This window comes from Panthera pardus, unplaced genomic scaffold (assembly GCF_024362965.1).
Source record: "Panthera pardus isolate Hobbes unplaced genomic scaffold, ASM2436296v1 HiC_scaffold_15, whole genome shotgun sequence".
Taxonomy (NCBI): domain Eukaryota; kingdom Metazoa; phylum Chordata; class Mammalia; order Carnivora; family Felidae; genus Panthera; species Panthera pardus.
Genome location: NW_026526710.1, coordinates 59,845,078 through 59,864,406, shown reverse-complemented (window position 1 = coordinate 59,864,406; position 19,329 = coordinate 59,845,078). Strand labels below are relative to the sequence as shown.

The 19,329-nt window shown below is 42.0% G+C and overlaps 1 protein-coding gene across 1 annotated transcript in view; it reads right to left on the bottom strand.

Annotated features, from left to right (window-relative positions):
• SETBP1 (SET binding protein 1) overlaps positions 1-19,329 on the bottom strand; it is a 374,999-nt gene that overhangs the window by 22,491 nt on the left and 333,179 nt on the right. The window contains 1 exon segment of the mRNA XM_053902651.1: positions 8,131-8,301. Within this exon segment, the coding sequence (XP_053758626.1) occupies positions 8,131-8,301 (171 nt within the window).

Genomic DNA, 19,329 nt, shown 5'->3' with positions numbered 1-19,329 from the left:
ACTTGATACTCACTGAAGGGGGCAAACCTGAAATAGGAAATATGATTGTTGCTCTTGGGAAGCCAACACTCTGGGCACAATGCAACACTATTATATATAAAATAATTAAATTACAGCCTAGCTTTCCATTGAGTGGCTCATCCTCCAAATATCATAGAAGAACTGAGTGAAGGGAGACACGTGTACAAGTCCCTCCTTCTCCTCTCGGAATAAAAACACACTCGTGTATTATGTATACTGTGCCATATAGGCTGACTCTTTAACTTGAAAATAATCTTGCCTTGTGAATATCCTGGTGGATTATCCAGGACCTGGTCTGCCATTACTGAACAAAAGATTCTGGAGGCCCTGGAGGTCCCTTTCAGGTAGCTGCTTCTGCTGACCATTCTTTGGATGGTTTGCTGTTTCTGGTACTAATGGAAAATAAAGGCAAATCATTGTCTCTCAACTTGAATGAATATAATTCTGAGGTATGTATTTTCATGCACCAGATGGTTTTATGCAGGAAATAGTTGTTGGTCAGTTCATTTTGACTAATATTTAATGATTATCTATTGTTTGCCCACCTGGGTGCTAGGTACTGGGATTTTAAAGTTGAGTAGTAGGATCTGACAATAGGGGAAGGGACAGTCCAGCATGGGGCACAGGCATGAGCACAGACACCATGTTAAATACAGGAGTCAATTATCAATGGGCTTATAATAGGGGGTCATGGAATATAGAAAATGTGGCATAGGGAAGGATTCGTAGAGTTGAAGTCACCATGCTTTGTATTGAAGAATGGTAATGAATTAGCCATCTATATGGCTTGAAGGGTGGGTGAAGGGAGAGGGGGACATCCAGCATGGAAAACAGATAATCACTTAATGGCAATGACAGTAACAACCACAGCAGTGGCAACAGTGCTCATTTGCTAAACTCTTGTTATGTGCCAGGCACTCTGCTAAGATTTTCACAAGGGCTGTCTCATTTATTCCTCACCACAATCCTCTTACACTAGGTAGTATGCTTTCCTCCATTTTACAGATGTGAGCATTGAGGACCAAGATCAGCCAGCTGTTAAGTGTAGCACTGAGATCTCAGTGTAGATGATCTGAAGCAAGGATATATGCATTCAAGTAGAGCAGTGCATGGCCCATGTGTGGTGTGAAGAAAAATGGGCCAAACGTAGAAACAAGGCAAATGGAAAGGTGCATGTCTTTCTGGATTCCTAGAGTACCATTTTACAGGCCTGCCCCCATGATTAATTACCTAGGGAAATGTAGCTTTGTTGTATTTGCTACCCATTACTGATTACAGGCCCAGACTCTGCCAGGAAATATGTTGAAGATTTTTGCTCAAAAAATATGCAAATGATTTCTGACTGGTAGCAAAGATAAGCCCAGAGGTTATGGTTTTATTGCCCATTAGGACATTAACTGAGCCATCTCGCCTGATGTTCTTTCTTCAGTGCTTACATTCCTATAATGTCCTGTCCCTCTAATTCTTCTCTGGATCAGCTTTATCACCATGTTGGTTTCCTCATTAAAGAGTTGAGTGAATTTTTGACCTGAGTTTTTAGTTTTTTCAAAATCACACTCTTACTGTAGGATTCCCAAGGAGTTTGGTGCTGGCTAACATTTCTAAGGAGATGTGGTTGGAGCAGAAGAGGCAGGGGGCAGATTCTGGAGTGTTTGGTGCTTCTCTAGGACGCTTGTAGCTTTGGCCATGGGGACAGCTCAGCTGCTCTAGAGGTCTGTATCAAATCAGAAAAGGGCTTGTTTCTTCCTTATGGGGCAAAAATAAAAATAATTTTTGGAGGTTTTTCGGAAGGCCTTTGGTGTGATGGGATCTTCAGGGAAGCGCAGAAGCTTCCAATCCTATTGGGTCTCTTCATGGCCCAGAGCCAAGGGGAGGGGGCTTTTCATGAGCCTCACATTCAGTAGAGGTCTCCAGGCAAACAGACTCATTCTGTGCTGCTTCAACATGGGCCCATAGGCAGCACTTTTCAGGAAATTTGAAGAATTCATTTTTTAATGACATTTAAATGTTTAAATGTCATTTAATTAATTTTTATGTTTATTTTTGACACAGAGAGAGAGAGAGAGAGAGAGAGCACGTGCACAAGCATGAGTGGGGGAGGGGCAGAGAGAGAGGGAGACAGAATCCCAAGCACACTCCACACTGAGAGCTCAGAGCCAGATGCTGGGCTCAAACTCACGAACTGCGAGATCAAGACCTGAGCCGAGATCAGGAATCAAACGCTTAAACTGACTGCACCACCCAGGTGCCCCCGAACAATTCATTTTTAAAAATAAAGCTTTATTTTCTCTACATCTTTTCTGAAGTTTTTCTACTGTATATTTTAAGTGATTAATCTGGCCTTATAGAAATTTATTTTACAATTTGAAGACTTCTTCAGTTTGTATACTTATAGCCCTTAGATGTTCCAAATCCTATTAACTTGCATATTTATTTGCTCTATTTTGGTTGTTTGAAAGACAAGGCTTTTGGCTGAATTGATTCGGTATTTTGGCTAGGAGCGTCAGAGGATGATTCCATGTAGGTTCAAAGCACATAAAACAAATAATTTTACAATTCTTGCAAAGGAATTTGTTGCTTTTTGCATCTGAATATTATTTCATTACTCTGGGACCCTCTCTATTGATAACAGTTGGTTAACTGCAAAGTCAGAAATGCTAGAATTTGGTGGTCAGAAGCAATTTTCATGATTATTTTGCTCTAGCCACTAGAATACTGGATTTCTTTCTAATTCCATTAGAATTAAGAATGTATTCTTTTATTTGTGAATGTAACTTTTCTTTTTTTTTTTTTAAGATCTATTTATTTATTTATTTTGAGAGAGAGAGAAAGAGGGAGTGTGAGCAGGATAGGGGCAGAGACAGAGGGAGAGAGAGAGAATCCCAAACAGGCTCCACACTACCAGCACAGAGCTCAACGTGGGGCTCAGTCTCAAGAACTGCCAGATCATGACCTGAGCCAAAATCAAGAGTCAGATGCGTAGCCGACTGAGACACCCAGTTGCCCCTATGAAGGTAACTTTTCAGTCTTAAGGTTTTGCATCTTGATTACAGGTATCTGTCAGTTCTGATGGGGCTGATAGTTGGTTAAACGGCTTGCCTAATATCAGTCTTTGCCTTCAGAAGCAAAATGTCTAAGCATTTAATACACTTGTGAAATTTATTTATTTTTTTGTCTTTTACAGGTAGTTTGTTTATTTTTTTAATTTTGTAATTATTATTAAAGTTTTTATTTAAATTCCAGTTACATAACAGTGTAATATTAGTTTCAAGTGTACAATATAGTGATTCAACACTTCCATACAGCATCTGGTGCTCATCATGGCAATCGTACTCCTCTTTAATCCCACTCACCTATTTTACCCGTCCTCCCACCTGATATTTCTGCTTAGGTTTGGTAGGTTTTTTTTTTCTTAATTTTTAAAGGCTTATTCATTTTTCAGAGACAGAGACAGACAGAGCATGAGTGGGGGAGGGGCAGAGAGAGAGGGAGACACAGAACCTGAAGCAGGTTCCAGGCTCTGAGCTGTCAGCACAGAGCCCAATGCAGGGCTGGAACCCATGAAGTTGGATGCTTAACTGACTGAGCCACCCAGGTGCCCCTAGGTTTTGGTACTTTTAAACAAAGATCACACAGTTTTAGAGAATAATGGATTAGCCTTGATAGGAAACAGATACAAACCAGGAGCTTTGCTCCTCTGCTTTCTTCTGTTAGCTCTAGCCCAACCACACCTTGAACAGTTAAGATTTGATGCTAACAACCGTGATAACAACACATCTTTTTATTCTCCTGGGATTTAAGATGAGAGGATATCTAGTGTGAATCAGTGTGTGTGTGTGTGTGAAAGAGAAAGAGAGAGAAGGGCACAATGGATATGCTTGCCCATTTTTCCATCATTATGACTAGCCTTTCAGGTGCAGGACTACAGAGAATTTATTGGTGTTTTACTGAGTTCCTACAGGATTTATAATCTATTTAATAATATAGTCTCATGTTAAATACAAAGGTGGGGGGGTGTGTTTCAGTAGTGAAATCACACATTTTCTACACGTTGCATGACCTTCCTGAGAAGTTAGTTCAATATGTAGGAAAACAGAAAAATTAGCCTGACTTATTGAGGTATGGATTATCTGATATGGTTATTAAATCATGATTGGGACAGCGCAATAGAAGTTATTTCAAATTATGCATCACTTTGAACAAACTTTATTGAAGCCTTTACTGCATTAGCCCTAATTACTCACAATAATGACGCAGTGCTCCCTTGAATCAGACCCTTCACTGTGGCAGGGGACTGTGGCTGATCGATAGCTATTGAGCAGTTTGATCACGAAGGCTGACCTGCCAGAGCACCGGTGGCAGCCACGGCCATCCCTCCTTCCCGGTAGCTCACAAACTGACATGTTCTCAGTCTGGCCTCCCTCTCCCGCAGCTCGTCTTCTGCCTCTTCCTCCAAATCAATAACTTCATAATCAGCATGCTTCCCAGACTCCGAGAAGCTAAAAATTGCCTTAAACAAAACACACCCTCCCCCTTAACCTCCACCCCCATCCACCCACACACACACACACTTGAGCTAGAAAAGATATGTTTTTTAACTTCTGACCATATGCATTTCTCCCACATTATAATGTTGATAAAATAAGGTGAGAAATGCCCCCCCCCCCTTTTTTTAACAAAGATCACCTATTTGAAAAAATACTGTTAGGACTATAGACTGATTAATTATTTGGCAAGTATTTACCAACAGCCTATCACATGTCCGTCCAATGTTTTCCATTTGGTTGTTAACTTCCAAGATGGAGCATGTTTTTCTCAGATGTCTCCCACCACGTTTAGTGCTATGTAAGTACACAGCTACCGTCTCACAATGATTCATTTCACTCAGTGATTACTTATTCAGTGTCTACTATGTGTCAGGGGCCTGTACTAGATAGGTTAGTATTTATTGTTATTATTTTTATTTCAGAGAGAGGCAGAGGGAGAGAGAGAGAGAGACAGAGAGACAGAGAGACAGAGAGACAGAGAGAGAGAGAATATCCCAAGCAGGCTCTATGCTCAATGCAGAGCCTGATGTGGGCTCAATCCCACTACCTTGGGATCAGGACCTGAGTTGAAAGCAAGAGTTGGATGCTTTACTGACCCAGCCAAGCACCCTGTAGCATTCATTATTTTAAAAGGAAAGGAATTTCTAATTAATTGAATTCTTTCAGTATATATATTTTTTATCTCAATACAGGATTTCTCAAATTAGTTTTTTTTTCTAAGACACTTAGTTTTATTCTCCTTTCCTTCTCCTCCCTCAGCCCTTGTCTGGATCTTCAAAACCATTCTGTGAAAAGGATGACCCATTGAAAACAGGCCAGAAGTACTTCTAAATTCCCTTGCTTATGGCCAAAGATGAAAAAGGGACTCTAAAGAAAACAAAAATGAATTGTCTCATCACAAATATATATGACTAATGCAGAAGCATACAACTAAATGAAATCAAACCAAGATACTATTTACTGCCTTTCTACTGTGTGCTTTCCCATAGTTAAAACATCAAATGATGAGTTTTTCCTCACTATTCCCTAAAAGAAGTAGGGGCCCATAATTAGGGAGAAAGAAATCTGCCGTTTCTAATGTTGAGCCTGTGATAGAAGTGAGATTCCACTGGAAATCAGGCAGTAAATCAAGAAGTTTGGGTTCTAATCCAATTGCATGACCTCAGGCAGATCTCTGAATCTCGGGAGCAATCGTGTGTGAATCACATGTGAAACAGGGTATTGGACATGAGCCCAGGCTGTGTGACCCTAACTCTCTCAGGTTTGTGGGAATCCATTTATCTGTGGGGAGTGGAATCTCAGGAAGGTCTGGCCTCCAGCACCTGGGGAAATCTCTGGCTGGTTTTCTCTCCAAAGTTCTGCCTCACAGCCTGAGACCCGGAAATGGACCAAATCTGTGAAATTCTCACGAGGGTCTCATTTTAGCACTGCCAAAAATAAACAGCCCATTCCCGCATCCTGAAACACGAGAGCTTTGGCTCAGCTCTGATTACCAGAGAGGCAGGTTTAAAAGTTTAATACCCACCTGGTTTCTACGCCTTTTTGGCATATTTGTAAACAACTGAATGCAAACAGAGGAGGCAAGCCCGTGGAAGCAGGAGGTCCCAAGAACACATTCTCTCACTCTGGATGGAAAGAGCTGAGGGGAGAAAAATGGCGGACCACCTGTCTTTTGCCCCTGGGAAATATCTGTGCTTGGCAAGCAAAGGCGGAAACATACAGGCTAATTTCTAAATCCATGAAGGGAGGTCTCCAGAGCTTAGCCAACAAGGTTGCATAAGTAATTATCTGCATGGATAGTGCAGACCCCAACCCAAATCTTTCACTCCAGCCAAGTGATCCCTTCTCAGAGTTCCATGCTTGACACCAGCTCCCGTGTCCTGGACTATGTCCACATCACTCCCTTTGCCTGGGCGCTTTCCTGCAAAGGTAGCACCATCTGTCAAGTCTCAGATAACTTCTTCCTCATTCACCTACAACTTTCCCTCTGACCTCTTCCTGTTTCACTGCAGCCATCACTTACCTGGCATTTCCACCAAGAACTTTTCACTTCACACCTAGCGTGTGAAAGGTGGGTAGATTCATGATCACACTTAAGAGACTATCCCATTCCTTCCAAGCGATATTTCTCAAACGGCTGAGGAGAACAGCTCTTCCAAGAGATATTAAGAGCTCTTGCCAGAAAACTCGGTTTTGTGGTCAGACAAGATTGTGAAATTTGGTGTCTCTCCCTCCTGGAACCTCAGAGCACACACTGATCAATTAAAGGATCTGAAAAGCCCTATGGAAGAGAAGCAGGTATAAAGCAGCATTCCCTATATTCGCTTAACTATAAAAATAGCTTTTACCGCAAAACACCTACTACTAATACTTTGCAGAACTCAATTTGGGAAATGTCACTCCAAATATTTCCTACTGCTATTTCAACTGGGTGCATTTTCTAATTACCGATAATTTCCATGAAGGAGGTAGGTATGAAGACAAGCTGAGTTCTCTGTTCAAAGCAACCTGGTCACTTAGAAGATGAGTTTAGAATGAATACCACTAAAGAGTCTCCTTTTGGGATTCTAAGTATAATAGGCATTTCTAAATACTATGATATGCTTAACATTTACCAATGCATTAATTCCACAATGTGCCATCATTCTGTGTGCCACGAAGATAGCAAGAACCTAAATCATGGCTTCTACCTCTGAGGTATGTACAATTTCATTGTGAGGGAGAAGAAGTTAATGGAAGACAGTTCTGCAGTCTCTGAGTAGGTTGCAAATGCATGGTACAGACACTGGGTGCTGTGTGCATTCAGAGGAGGCCGGGCTTTGAAGTTCTGTGGGATGGGGAGATGGGGATGGGAGTTGAGGAAGGCTGTCCTCAAAAAAAGGTGTTAAGCCAAGTCCAAGGCCTGCCTTCTTGGAACAGGGAGGTGCTGCCAGGAGATTATGTGGGGAGCAGAGGAAGGCAGAGCATCTGGGATGCCTGAATAAAGATTTTATATTTTATCAACTGCTAGTGAGGAGTCTGGTGGCTAATGAGGAATTCATGACATCACGGGGTAGGATGAATCAAGGCCTTGGGGAAACTCTGGTTGCCATCTCTCAACCCCAGTGAGCCAGGGAGCAAATAAAATGCAGTGGTGAAGAGCATGGCTACTAGACCGAAGTTGGAATCCTGACTGCCCTCAGGTGTCTGGGGGCAAGTTTCTTGACTCTTGGCTTCCTCTTCTGAAATGAGGACATAGGTATTTATTTCACAGACTTATTTCATGAGTTACATGAGATAACATATGTAAAGCTCTTGATGTGGAGATTAGGAATTACTAAGGCTTGATAAAAAATAATTAATACTGCTATCATTCAGTTGCCACTCACGGGCCTCTGCCCCCAGGTCCTGAGCTCATCTCCTTCCTTTCCTCCCACTTGAAATCCAGTGCTGAAGCATTCTCAGTGTCTGTGGGAGGTTGACTACACAGAGAACCTATATGCAACAGCACACGCCCAGTGGGCCTTCCTTCTCCATGCCCACCATCACGGGGATGAACCCAAAGCATTTGAGAAGTGCTCACCTGCATCGGACGTTGCTGCAGAAGCAGCAAGGAGAGATAACACTGGGGTTGGTGGGATTGCAACACTGTCAACTGCGGCTGGCTTCTTCCTGGTCATCATGGTGGACGCGGAGCCCTCGTTCTTACTATGTGGTGCCGTTTGGTCCACTTTTAGGTGGGGACTTGGCATTCCTAAAAGATAATAACCCCAAAGCTTTCAGTTACTTGAAAGGAACAGGAAAACAGACAACAGAAAACCTGAAAGTGAGTTGAGAAAATGGTTAAATCATCTGACCTCCTTCTGGTCCAACAAGAATGAAATTTTAGAACGTGTAAAAAAAAATGTTAGCAGCATGACTGGTTTTGGTTTTGTGGCTTAGATTAGTGGTGACAACATTCCAGTTTGGCTGCCTGGAAGCGGGGGCACAGGTCCAACGAAGCAGTAGGATTTAGCAGGTACCCTTTGTCTTCCATGGGTCAAGGAGCGTGTCTTCACAGAGGCTGTGCTGTGTGCGGGGTGTGAAGGGGAGAAGCAGGCCCCACCGTAGCTTCTCATCGCACCTGGCTGGGGAGGCCAGACTAAAGGAGAAGGAAAAATTGGGTAACGCATAAAGACAGGCTTGTGCGTTGTTCATCTTTGGTGCTTGGGGAGTGCTAAGGGGTTAGGGATTAGTGTGGGGAGAAGTTCCAGAGCTCATGCTAAAGCACAAGGAAGAGGGAATGGCGTTCTCAGTGCCGAGAAGAGCATATGCTAAGTTATGGGTGGGAAGGAAGTTGATTCAGATGAGAGGTCAGTCTGCTACAGCAGAAGATGCCCTATGGGGTCTGGTGTGTGACGACAGTCACCAGGCTGAGTGAAAGTTGATTTGGGGGCTTTTCGGGGTCTCTGGTCCCAATAAGCATCATAATTCATGTCTTTGTGATGCTGAAAAGAACCCCTGTGAGGTGCCTTTGTAAAAGGGCCTGGACATTTACTCTATAACAAACTGTAAGAGCTATTCTGGAACCTTGCTTCCTGGGATCGAATCCAGGCTCTCTTATTTATTAGCTGTGCGATCACAAGCGAGTTACTTAACCTCTCTAAGTTTAAGCTTCCTTACCTGTACAATGGGGCAGAACAGTATAACCTCACAGGGATGGTTGAGAGCATCCCTGAGTCAATTAATGTAGAGTGCTTACCACAGTGCCTGGCACACAGTCCATGACATAGAAGTGCTTCCTGCTACTATTTATTATTCCTATAATTACTACGGCCAGTACTGTAGCCTGCTGCTTCCTCAGGGCAACTGAAATCAGCTGGCAAATCTGCTCTCTTCTCTGACTTGACCAAGGATCTCTGGGCACCTTCAACAGCGCTGGCTGCAGAAAGGTGACTCTCCAACTCATCCAAGCCTAAGTCCAGAGGCTACGGGTATCTGATCCAATGGTCATCTACACAGAGTTTCTTCATTTCTAGGCTACCTGCCACCCACAGCACCAGCAACAAATGAGGCTTTATCACAAAAGTTCTTGACCCTTTGGTTCCAACCCAAACAGCTTGAGTTGTTCAGTCCCTCTCCCAGAGAAACATTCTGTCACCACCACAGTAAGGCCAGCTCAGGTAGGCCTGATGGCAGCCCAGTGAAGTGTGTAGCACGGAAGTTACTATTTGCTTAATTTGGCAGGTGAGGAAAACACATTTCTGAGTGCTTAAGAGAAAACTGAATAAACCCACACAGCCCTAATGTCAGAGCTGGGATTTTGCAAGCAGCCACTTGCTAAATCCTGGACCCATGGATCATCCTGGCCCAGCTGGTCGTCTTCTAACACCTGTCCACCACACCACCCTAGTCTGCCGACAGCATAGTTCACACTGAGGGTGCACAGGCCCTAGTATTACACCTGGAAAAAGCACCCACCTGTAACCATCTGAGGAAGAAAGTCATGACGACATTTTCATTTACCCTACTACTACCGTCCTCCTATTCTCCATCCTGCCCTCTGAAACTCCCCCTCTTGTGCTGCAAATAACAATACCATTTATGCTTCCTTGGATTTTATATTTCATAGCATTTTGACAGTGGAGGTAGACAGACATCAAATCCTATGACAGGAAGATTGCAAGGCATGACCATCAAGAAATCAGGAAGGGCAGCAAACGTGTATAGTATGCCCATCCGAGAGAAATGCAGGCGTGTCAGGGATAGGTTAGACACACACATATAACCCAGGTAAAATACATACAGAGTCACCCACAAGGGGATATATGCAAACAATTAACAGTGGTTATTCTCAGGAAGGAGGGCACAGGCAAGATTGGTGAGGAAGAAGAAGGAGTTTTTACTTTTACTCCCTAGCCTTCTTTATTGTTAATGTTTTTTAAACCACAAACATCTTTTTTTTAATATTTAAAAACAATTTTTAAGGTTTATTTTTGAGAGAGACAGAGCATGAGCAGGGGAGGGGCAGAGAGAGAGGGAGACACAGGATCTGAAAAGCAGGCTCCGGACTCTGAGCTGTCAGCACAGAGCCCAACGTGGGGCTCAAAATCACAAACAGTGAAATCACAACCTGAGCCAAAGTCAGATGTTTAATGGCCGCTAAACCACACACAACTTAAATTCTTTTTCCTTTGAGAAAATAAAAAGACTTTGGGCGAAAATCTAGAAGTCTACCAGAGCATGGGCTTTGGGGTAGAATGATATGCTTGACCAACTGGCAGCTAACAATCTGAACTGGGGACAGCACACCGGGTCTGATGGGGATCCCCCATTTCGGTGCTCTCTACCACCACTGTCATGCTCCCGTTCAACAGATGCAGGTGTGCCTTTCCGTAGCACGCCCCTGGAATGCTGAGCCATCAGAGGTCTGTTGGTTAACAGGTCCTTTGGAAAAACCCACTGATATGTCGTCTTTGTACCTGTGGACACAGGGTGGGCAGGTAATTCTTTGCTCAAATTATGACATGCTCAGGGAACAAGCCATAAACAGGATTAGCAAGTGGATATTTAACTAACTATCACTTGGGAACAAACTGATTTCAAGTCATTTTCGTTGTACCCATTTTCATGCAAATGTTCACAATCCAAATTAGTCTCAGTCCACATCATTTCATTAAAGTTCATTCGATCATACCTCTATTGGGCATACTTTGCTACTCAAGTGTTTATGTTAAAAGTAATAAAATGACACTTAGAAACTCTATAATTCAAATTGTCACTATTTAGCTGTCTTGAAAACCCTAGATAATTTAGGATTTTCTAGATTATAGTACTGTTTGTTAGTTGCCATCCAATGAATTTGAAAACCAATTAGGAAAAAAAAAAAAAAAAAGAAAGAAAAAGAAAAAAGAGCCATGACGTTTTCTCAGACATTTTTGGGTTTTGAGAGGATTATGGAAACAATCCCAGAAATAGCATACATGAGCAAGTATATTAGATAAGCTTTCAACAAAGACTAATCTAGCAGCATTTGTAATCCACAAAACCTGCCTGAGAGCACAGGGCTTCGGGGACTGGAATGGGTGACCCCTCATGGGAGAGAGCATTGGGCAGGCGGGCCACCCCACGTCTTTGTTTCCCTTCATTCCAGGTGGCAGCTGATGCCCCATGGAGAGGTGCCTAAATGTCCAGACAGGTGTTAAATAGTTCAGAACAAAGTTCTCAGAGATATGGGGTGAGGGCAGAGTGCCGGGACATTTGGAAAGCTTCTTTTCAGCATGGGCTGGCTTCCTTCTCTCCATGGGAGGGAGATGTCTGAAGCTGGAGGTTCACCATTAAGGAAACCCAGATATTTGCACTGTGCTGACTGAGCCATTGAGACATGTCACTGTGACTTACCCTGGGACCTGAGTGAAGGTGAGCATGGCTTTGATCTGGGGAGGGATTGCTTTTCAATCCTGGACAGCAGACTGTATAGAGAGCACATGTGGTGGATGTGTGTTCAGAACCTCCCTAAACTCCAACACGGAACACACTGTACTGAGGCTCGCACATTTGGAGGCCAGTACGTTTTTAAAGGAGGAAGTAACAATGCAAATAACTGTGGATCCAACATCTGTTCATAATTAAAAGACAGAGCCAAGAGGAAATTTTTTTAAAAAGTTAAACCTATAGGAAAACATTCTGCTAATAACCTGTTGACCTCTATTGATACATTTTTTAAAAAGTCTTTGAAACTGTGCTGTAGTGTATCGAGGGACAGTCACTCATTTTCAAAGGTAATTTCTCATAGACTACTTATCCCCTCAAACCTCTACCTGCACACCGTGTTTGCATTAGGGACTTGATTTATGGATTCCCACTCCTCCGATGCAGAAGCTGACTTCCTGTTGCCTTGGTTACTTGGAGCTTAGTTCAAGGTTAAAGTACTCCCGAATCAGAATCAGTGGCAGGCGCTGCATCTAGCGGCCAGGTTATTGACTGCCCCAGGATGCGAAAAGGTCAGAGACCAAAGCACTGTTTACTGCCTTAAGGGTGAGTCAATAGCTTCAATATTTTGATTCTGTTTCCTCCAAAGTAGTAGTTGCTGTTCAATTACCTCTTCCCCAGGTTGTTCAAGGTCACTGGGGTCATGGACGAAAAGCAGGGTCTATGGTGGCTGACTTTCCCAGGATCCCTTTAATGAGCTCTGTGACCTTGGATAATAAAAACCAGCTTCACCTTAGAGTAATTTGTATGTTGCTCTAGGTTTATAAAGCTACTTTATCTTATTTTCTTTTGGGGAAAACAAACAAACAAACAAACAAACATAAATCTTAGTACAGTACAGTACAGTCCCCTTTTTTAGATGAGAAAATGGAGGTTTAGAGAGGTTGTGTCACTTCCCTAAAATCACACAGCCAGTAAGAAGTGTTAAGAACTAGATTCTGACTTCTAGAAAGGTTCTCGTCTCACAATTTCTTTAAAATAAAGGGGCTCATGGAATTATCACCTAGGGATTATATGTAATTCACTTTGTAACATCCACTGCAGAGAGCAGATCTAGAAAATGCTATGTGATTAATATGGTCTTGTTGAACACCTTCATTCATTTTTTTAATTATCTGATTTGCAGATGCAGATGTTTCTTGGTGACAAAGCTTAGCCTGGAAGAGCAGGAAAGCCTGACACCACTGAGATGGTGGTTGGATTCTTCAGTCACCTCCCTGGCCCCCTTCATGCTGCAGAATGCAGCTCTTGGCATGCAGTGGGAGGTATATGATATTGAGCAGTCATCGGCTTTTCTTCTTACAAAGAGCTTTGCCATAGATAATGCTAGTTGCCCCCTGAAGCATCTCTGCAGATGACAAAAGGCAGGTGGTAAAACTCCAAACACACAAATATGGAAACTGAGCCACAGAGGACCAGATGATTTGCCCAAATGCACATATCACGTGTGCAGGCATGCACACATGGCATGTGTGCAGAAGTGGAAAATCTTGCCTCTTGACTCAGTTCAATGTTCTTTTCTTTCCCTTTTGCGTAAACCAGTAAATAACGCATTTTTCATAAGACAAAACTCTTGAAAACTTGATAATAATTCCCATTCTCATAACTGGTTGTTGGATTGTTCCATTGCTCTTTTTTCTTGCTTACAAATGGACTTTACTCATGGTGCAAAGAGGGATATATGTTACAGAAGAAAATGAACCAAACACTACTTAATACCTGGAGCACCTGGGTGGCTCAGTCGGTTAAGTGTCCAACTTTGGCTCAGATCATGACCTCACAGTGAGTTCAAGCCCTACATTGGTCTCTGAGCTGACAGCATAAAGTCTGCTTTGGATCCTCTGTCTCCCTCTCTTTCTGCCTATTCCCCCCTCATGCACGAGGGCTCTTTCTCACTGTCTCTCATAAATAAATAAAAATAAGAAACAAAATTAAAGAAAAACCACTACATGATACCTTTAGTATTGGGGGAAATATTTTTCTGTGCCAAAGTCAATAAAAATGTTATTTTCATATTTGCATTATCATATTCATTAATTCAGCAAGTATTTATTGCGTGTTTACCATACCAGAGACACAGCACTGGTCAAAACAGTTGAAATCCCTGTTTTCTAAGAATTACATTCTAATAACCTTGGCATAGCATAAGGGTAATTGTTACTTTTTATAAGGACACAGAAAGATCTTAAGGTGTTTTGTTTTGTTTTGTTTTAATCATCAAAAGGCAGTGCCTCTACTACTCACTCATACAGTATCTTTGGGATAGAGTTCTAACGACCCAAATCTCAGCAAAGAGAGGGCACCACTGTGAACATTAGAAACAGACATGGCTTCCTGTGCACACATGCATCTTCATTGCTTAAGGTTTGGAGGCAGAAGCATGGGCTGGATTTCAGCCCTCCCCTCCCCTTGAGCCAGTGCACTGAACAGTGAACAGCCTGTTCAGTCATAGTTACTCTATCAACTTGTGTTTTATGTCAAATGAGTTTTACATTGTTCTAGGACCTTGTGAGGTGAAATTCAGGCAAGGTCACTCTTAAATGGAATGCTATTCAGTGAGTCTAGACTTAATAGTTTTAAAATTCACAATTATTTGAGTGCCTACTAGCACAACTTGGAAGATGTAAACCCTGTATTTGCAGAGAAAGTTTAGAAGTGGAGAGTGACATAGGACAGAAAGACTTATGAAACTGAAAACCAAACAAGACAGGAAACCAAATGAGTCCCTCAGGAATTAGGAGGAAGGTGAGATCTTGGCGGGATCTGAGGTGGTCTTGTGTTCATCCATTTATTTATTCAATATTCATTAAGGACCTGTGTGGGCCAGGCACCATTAAGCACGGGGAACATGAACACTCATCCACTCAGGAAGACAGACACAGGTACAACAACCCAAGCGTTGAGGGTCAGAATCCATCATTTGAAGTGGAGGGAGGCTCTGCCAGGGCTGGGAAATGACAAGAGTGGAAGCAGGAATAATAAGCCGATATAAGAATGGTTGGGGATGTGTCATAAAAACCAAATACTTGGAGATATGTTTGGAAAGGCAGTTGGGAAAAATGAAACCCACAGCTCGTTGTTGGGTAGAGTTGGTGCCTCTCTCCTCTATGTCTTATCATGCTGGACAGACTTCTGGCTTCTCGTATCATTATTTGTTCATTTTTCTGACAATCTTGTAGGCAATTGCAACATTGCCTAGAGGTCAGGAACCATATCTTTGTTTTAATTCTCCAGCATTTAGCTTGATAGATACTAGATACTCAACAGTGTAGGATGGATGAATGAACAGAGAAAAAACACCTCTATCCTTCTAGTCCCAAAGCTTCAGTCCACACATAGCCTTCTTTTCTAAATCTCCTACTTCTGTGTAGTACAGAGTTGACATGAAGGATATGTTTTGTGCAAATAAGACTACCTGCTTCGCTAGCTGTGTGATTCAGGGGAACTTATATCAACTCTCTGTGGCTCAGTTTTCTCATCTGTTAAATGAAGCTCTTCTGAGGATTGAATGAGATTACACATTGTGGTAGACCCAAAATAGTACCTCAACTCCCCAAAGATGTCCATATCCAAATTCTTAGAACCTGTGAATGTGTTATGCAACATGGCAAAGGAGAATTGAAGTTGAAGATGGAATTAATGTTGCCAATCAGCTGCCCTAACAGAGGGAGAGTATCCTTGATTACCAAATGGTCAAAATGTAATAATAATAATAATAATAATAATAATAATAATAATAATAAAAAGTCCTTTAAAGTGGAAGAGGGAGGTGGAAGAGAAGAGTTCCAGAAAAAGATGTGGTGTTGGAAGCACTGGAGACGTTACATTGGTGGCCTTGAAGATGGAGGAGGAAGGTTATATATTAAGGAATCCACATGGTCTCTAGAAGCTGGAAAAAGCAAGGAAATGGACTCTACCCTACAGTTTCCAGAAAGGAATGCAGCCCTGTTGATACTTTGACTTTAGTCCAGTGAGGCCCATTTTGCACTTCCGAGCTCCAAGTGTAAAGTAATATATTTGTGTTGTTTAAGCCACTAAGTTTGTGGAAATTTGGTACAGTAGTGATAGAAACTAACACACATATAAAAGACCTTACTAAGGAGCCTAGCTGTATAAGCACTCACCTGTATTAACTATTATCATTATTTCTAAGCACTATACTGTCTTAGCACTAATTTGCTCATTATAAACTTATTTCATATGTTCAAGTTATGTGTGTCCTTGTAAGATTTAAATTCTTTAGGAAGCAGAGACTTTACATTCTTTTCTTGTATTTTCCTAGTATACATCTGATACAAAGAAACTGTTCAATAAATACAGTCAATAAATTATATCAGGAACAAATAATTTGTTGATATAAAAGTTAAGAGACAAAAGTTCTGAGACCCTGAACTATTGCAGGATCTACCCCACACTCGCTGCATGAACTTGAACAAGACTTGGAATCTCACTGAACTTTGTTTTCCTCCTGGCCGGAATCTCTTCTAGCTCCACTATTCTGCTTCTAAGCTTTCCAGATTCAGAGAAACTGCTAAACAATTGGATTCGTTCTTGCTTCTCTTAATTCAAGGGTGTAGAAATGGGCTGAGAGGATGATATTTTGTCCACTGGAACCTCACAGAGATTTATAACTTCACAGAGCCTTTATGCAGTAAATTCTAATGCTGCATAAGTCAGTCTCTCCTGATCCTATATGTGAAAAGTTCATGCCAGATGAAAGGTGTTTTCTAGAAGCACCCAATGACATCATCCAGAATGGAAATATATCAGATACCAAAATTGCAAAGAGGAGATATACTGAGAAAGAGGTTTTTAATCTTCCTGCATTTATCTCAGACACCAAAACCTCTTCTTAGGGGGAAAAAAGTACATATATACACAAACATACACAGAGAGAACACATTTTGTAAACAGCTTCATAGGTACTTATAAGCTCAGGTTAGAGCCTTACCTGCCTAAGTTGATTCCTACACACACACACACACACACACACACACGTGCGCACACCATAGAAGGACAAAAGGCAGACAGACAGAAGCAAACAGAATGCTGATGTGACTGTTCCCATGCTTTAAAAAATGCAGAGACAATAGAGTAGTAGCTGTTCTCTGACAAATATAACAAAGGGACTTTCAAGATGTATTAACTAGGGAAAAAACAATGCATACATGTAATTAAAACCAACTTAATGCTCTGATGCACCAAGTATGCTCTTGTTACATCCTTGGAGATCAGGTAGTTTAAGAATTTGCTACTGTAATGTACATAAGCATGCCTCAGGTTTCATCAACAGATAAACAAAATGAAGCTGCAGTACAGTAAAACCAAGGCAGTTCCGAGTTAGTCTGGTTCTTCCAGGGCAACTCATCCCAGACAGCAATGAGATTTGCCTTTGTCTAGTGTTGCACAGAGAGAATGGCAAAGCCGTGACTCTGAGCCTGGCCTTATTCTTGACCTGTCTCAGGCTGGCATGTTGGCATTGAGCTGCCAGAGTTCCATTCTGAGACTTTCCAGAAGCCATCTTCTTGCTCTTCTGGTGCATGCCTGTTATTCTGCACTCACAGGGCAGCTTAAAAACAGATCACGCCAAAAACCAGAGATTTGATCCAAGCTATAAGACCATCAACCCTGGGAGTGTCTTCCCTAGATTCTCCCTAATAGCAAGGGCTTAGTAGTCAAGGCTGGTTAATCTAAGCATCTTTTGTAGTGTCTTCCTTTTTACCGTAATAGTGCAGAGTCGCAGAGCACATCTGCATGGTAATACAGATCTCGATGCTAACTGGGTCACCTTATTTGCATTTTGATTACTGCTTATTTAGAAGCCACACTGAGAAAAGAGCTTGATATCAGGAGCTTAAGTGCATGTGTGTCTATAAATATATGTATAAATAGATAAATGCATAGTTACTGGTTTGTGAAAGATCAGTCCAATATGTACTCGTTTCTCACGGACATATCTGTAGGAGTCTGACCATGTGTGGATGTTAGGATTATAATGTAGTTATAGAATCAAATTATTCTCCTCAATGCAATATCACCCACTGTATAGACACACTGTGTCAGCTAGAGAAGTCAGTTTCGCATATATCCCTTTTTAAGTAGTGATCGCTTTATGTATGGCAAAGTTGTATTGTTTCAAGACAATTGGGTGTCTTCCTCAAACCACCTACTTGTTCCACTATTTAAATCCATCCTATAGAATGCAAATGCACTGAGATTGTGTGCAGGCATACGCATATGGACACAAAATGTGTGCTGGAAAAGCTCTCTTCTTTGCAATAGAAGAAAAAAATCACAGAAACTCAGACCCATCATTAGATAGATCTCCTAATCTTTATCTCTAGTAGTTCAGTCAGACGAGCTAATACCATGATGATGGCTTTGAAATCTCTTAGGAATTGGATGAGGAGAAGTGATAGTGATGAACTCCCAGCTAATAAACACAGAGTGCTTATTTCGGCAGAATGATCAATTTCTAGATGTCCTGAGGCTTGTCTGATACAGTTGATTTACTCATCCTCGCTTACCTCACTAATAAAGCCAAAGTCTGCCATCAGATTACAGAGGTGCTGAGGATTTCTTAAAGGGGCAGAAGAGAGAGCTAAGGTAGCATTCATCACATCCCTATAAACATCCCTCCCGCCCACAGTCCTTGAAACTTCAACTGCTTCCTCACTGATACTCTGCACTCAATAGACTTTGGGCTAGTACAGTAATACAGACAATTAATTTGTTACCTTGTTAGTGGAAATTTAATGCAATGATCTAAAAGGATTCTTACATATTGTGATAAACTTTAGTGCCTCCGGGCGGCTCCCCTCGCATTGGGCTCATTTCACATCTCATCCATTATGTAAATGAGATTTGGAAATAGTTGAGTTTCACTAATGTAGCTCAATTCTGATGGATTGGAGAGAGTCAGTCCTACTGAAACTAATGAGGTTAAATGCACCTCAACATTTCTTTCTACTTGGTTGATTATGCAAGCCTCTGTTTAAGAGATGGGATGCACTGTACTTTTTTCAACCATCCTCTAAGGAAATTTCACTGTTGCCAGACTCCAAAGTGGCTCAGAATATGTCTGGTTTGGGTAATGCCTGTGTTGGCACCAGTGTGTGGTGCATATACAGAGCTAATGGACATGCCATTACATGCAGCAAGACTGATAATATGATTTAAAATCAAAGAGGGGTATTTGGGGGCGCCTGGGTGGCTCTGTCGGTTGAGCATCCGACTTCGGCTCAAGTCATGACCTCATGGCTCGTGAGTTCGAGCCCTGCGTCGGGGCTGTGCTGACAGCTCAGAGCCTGGA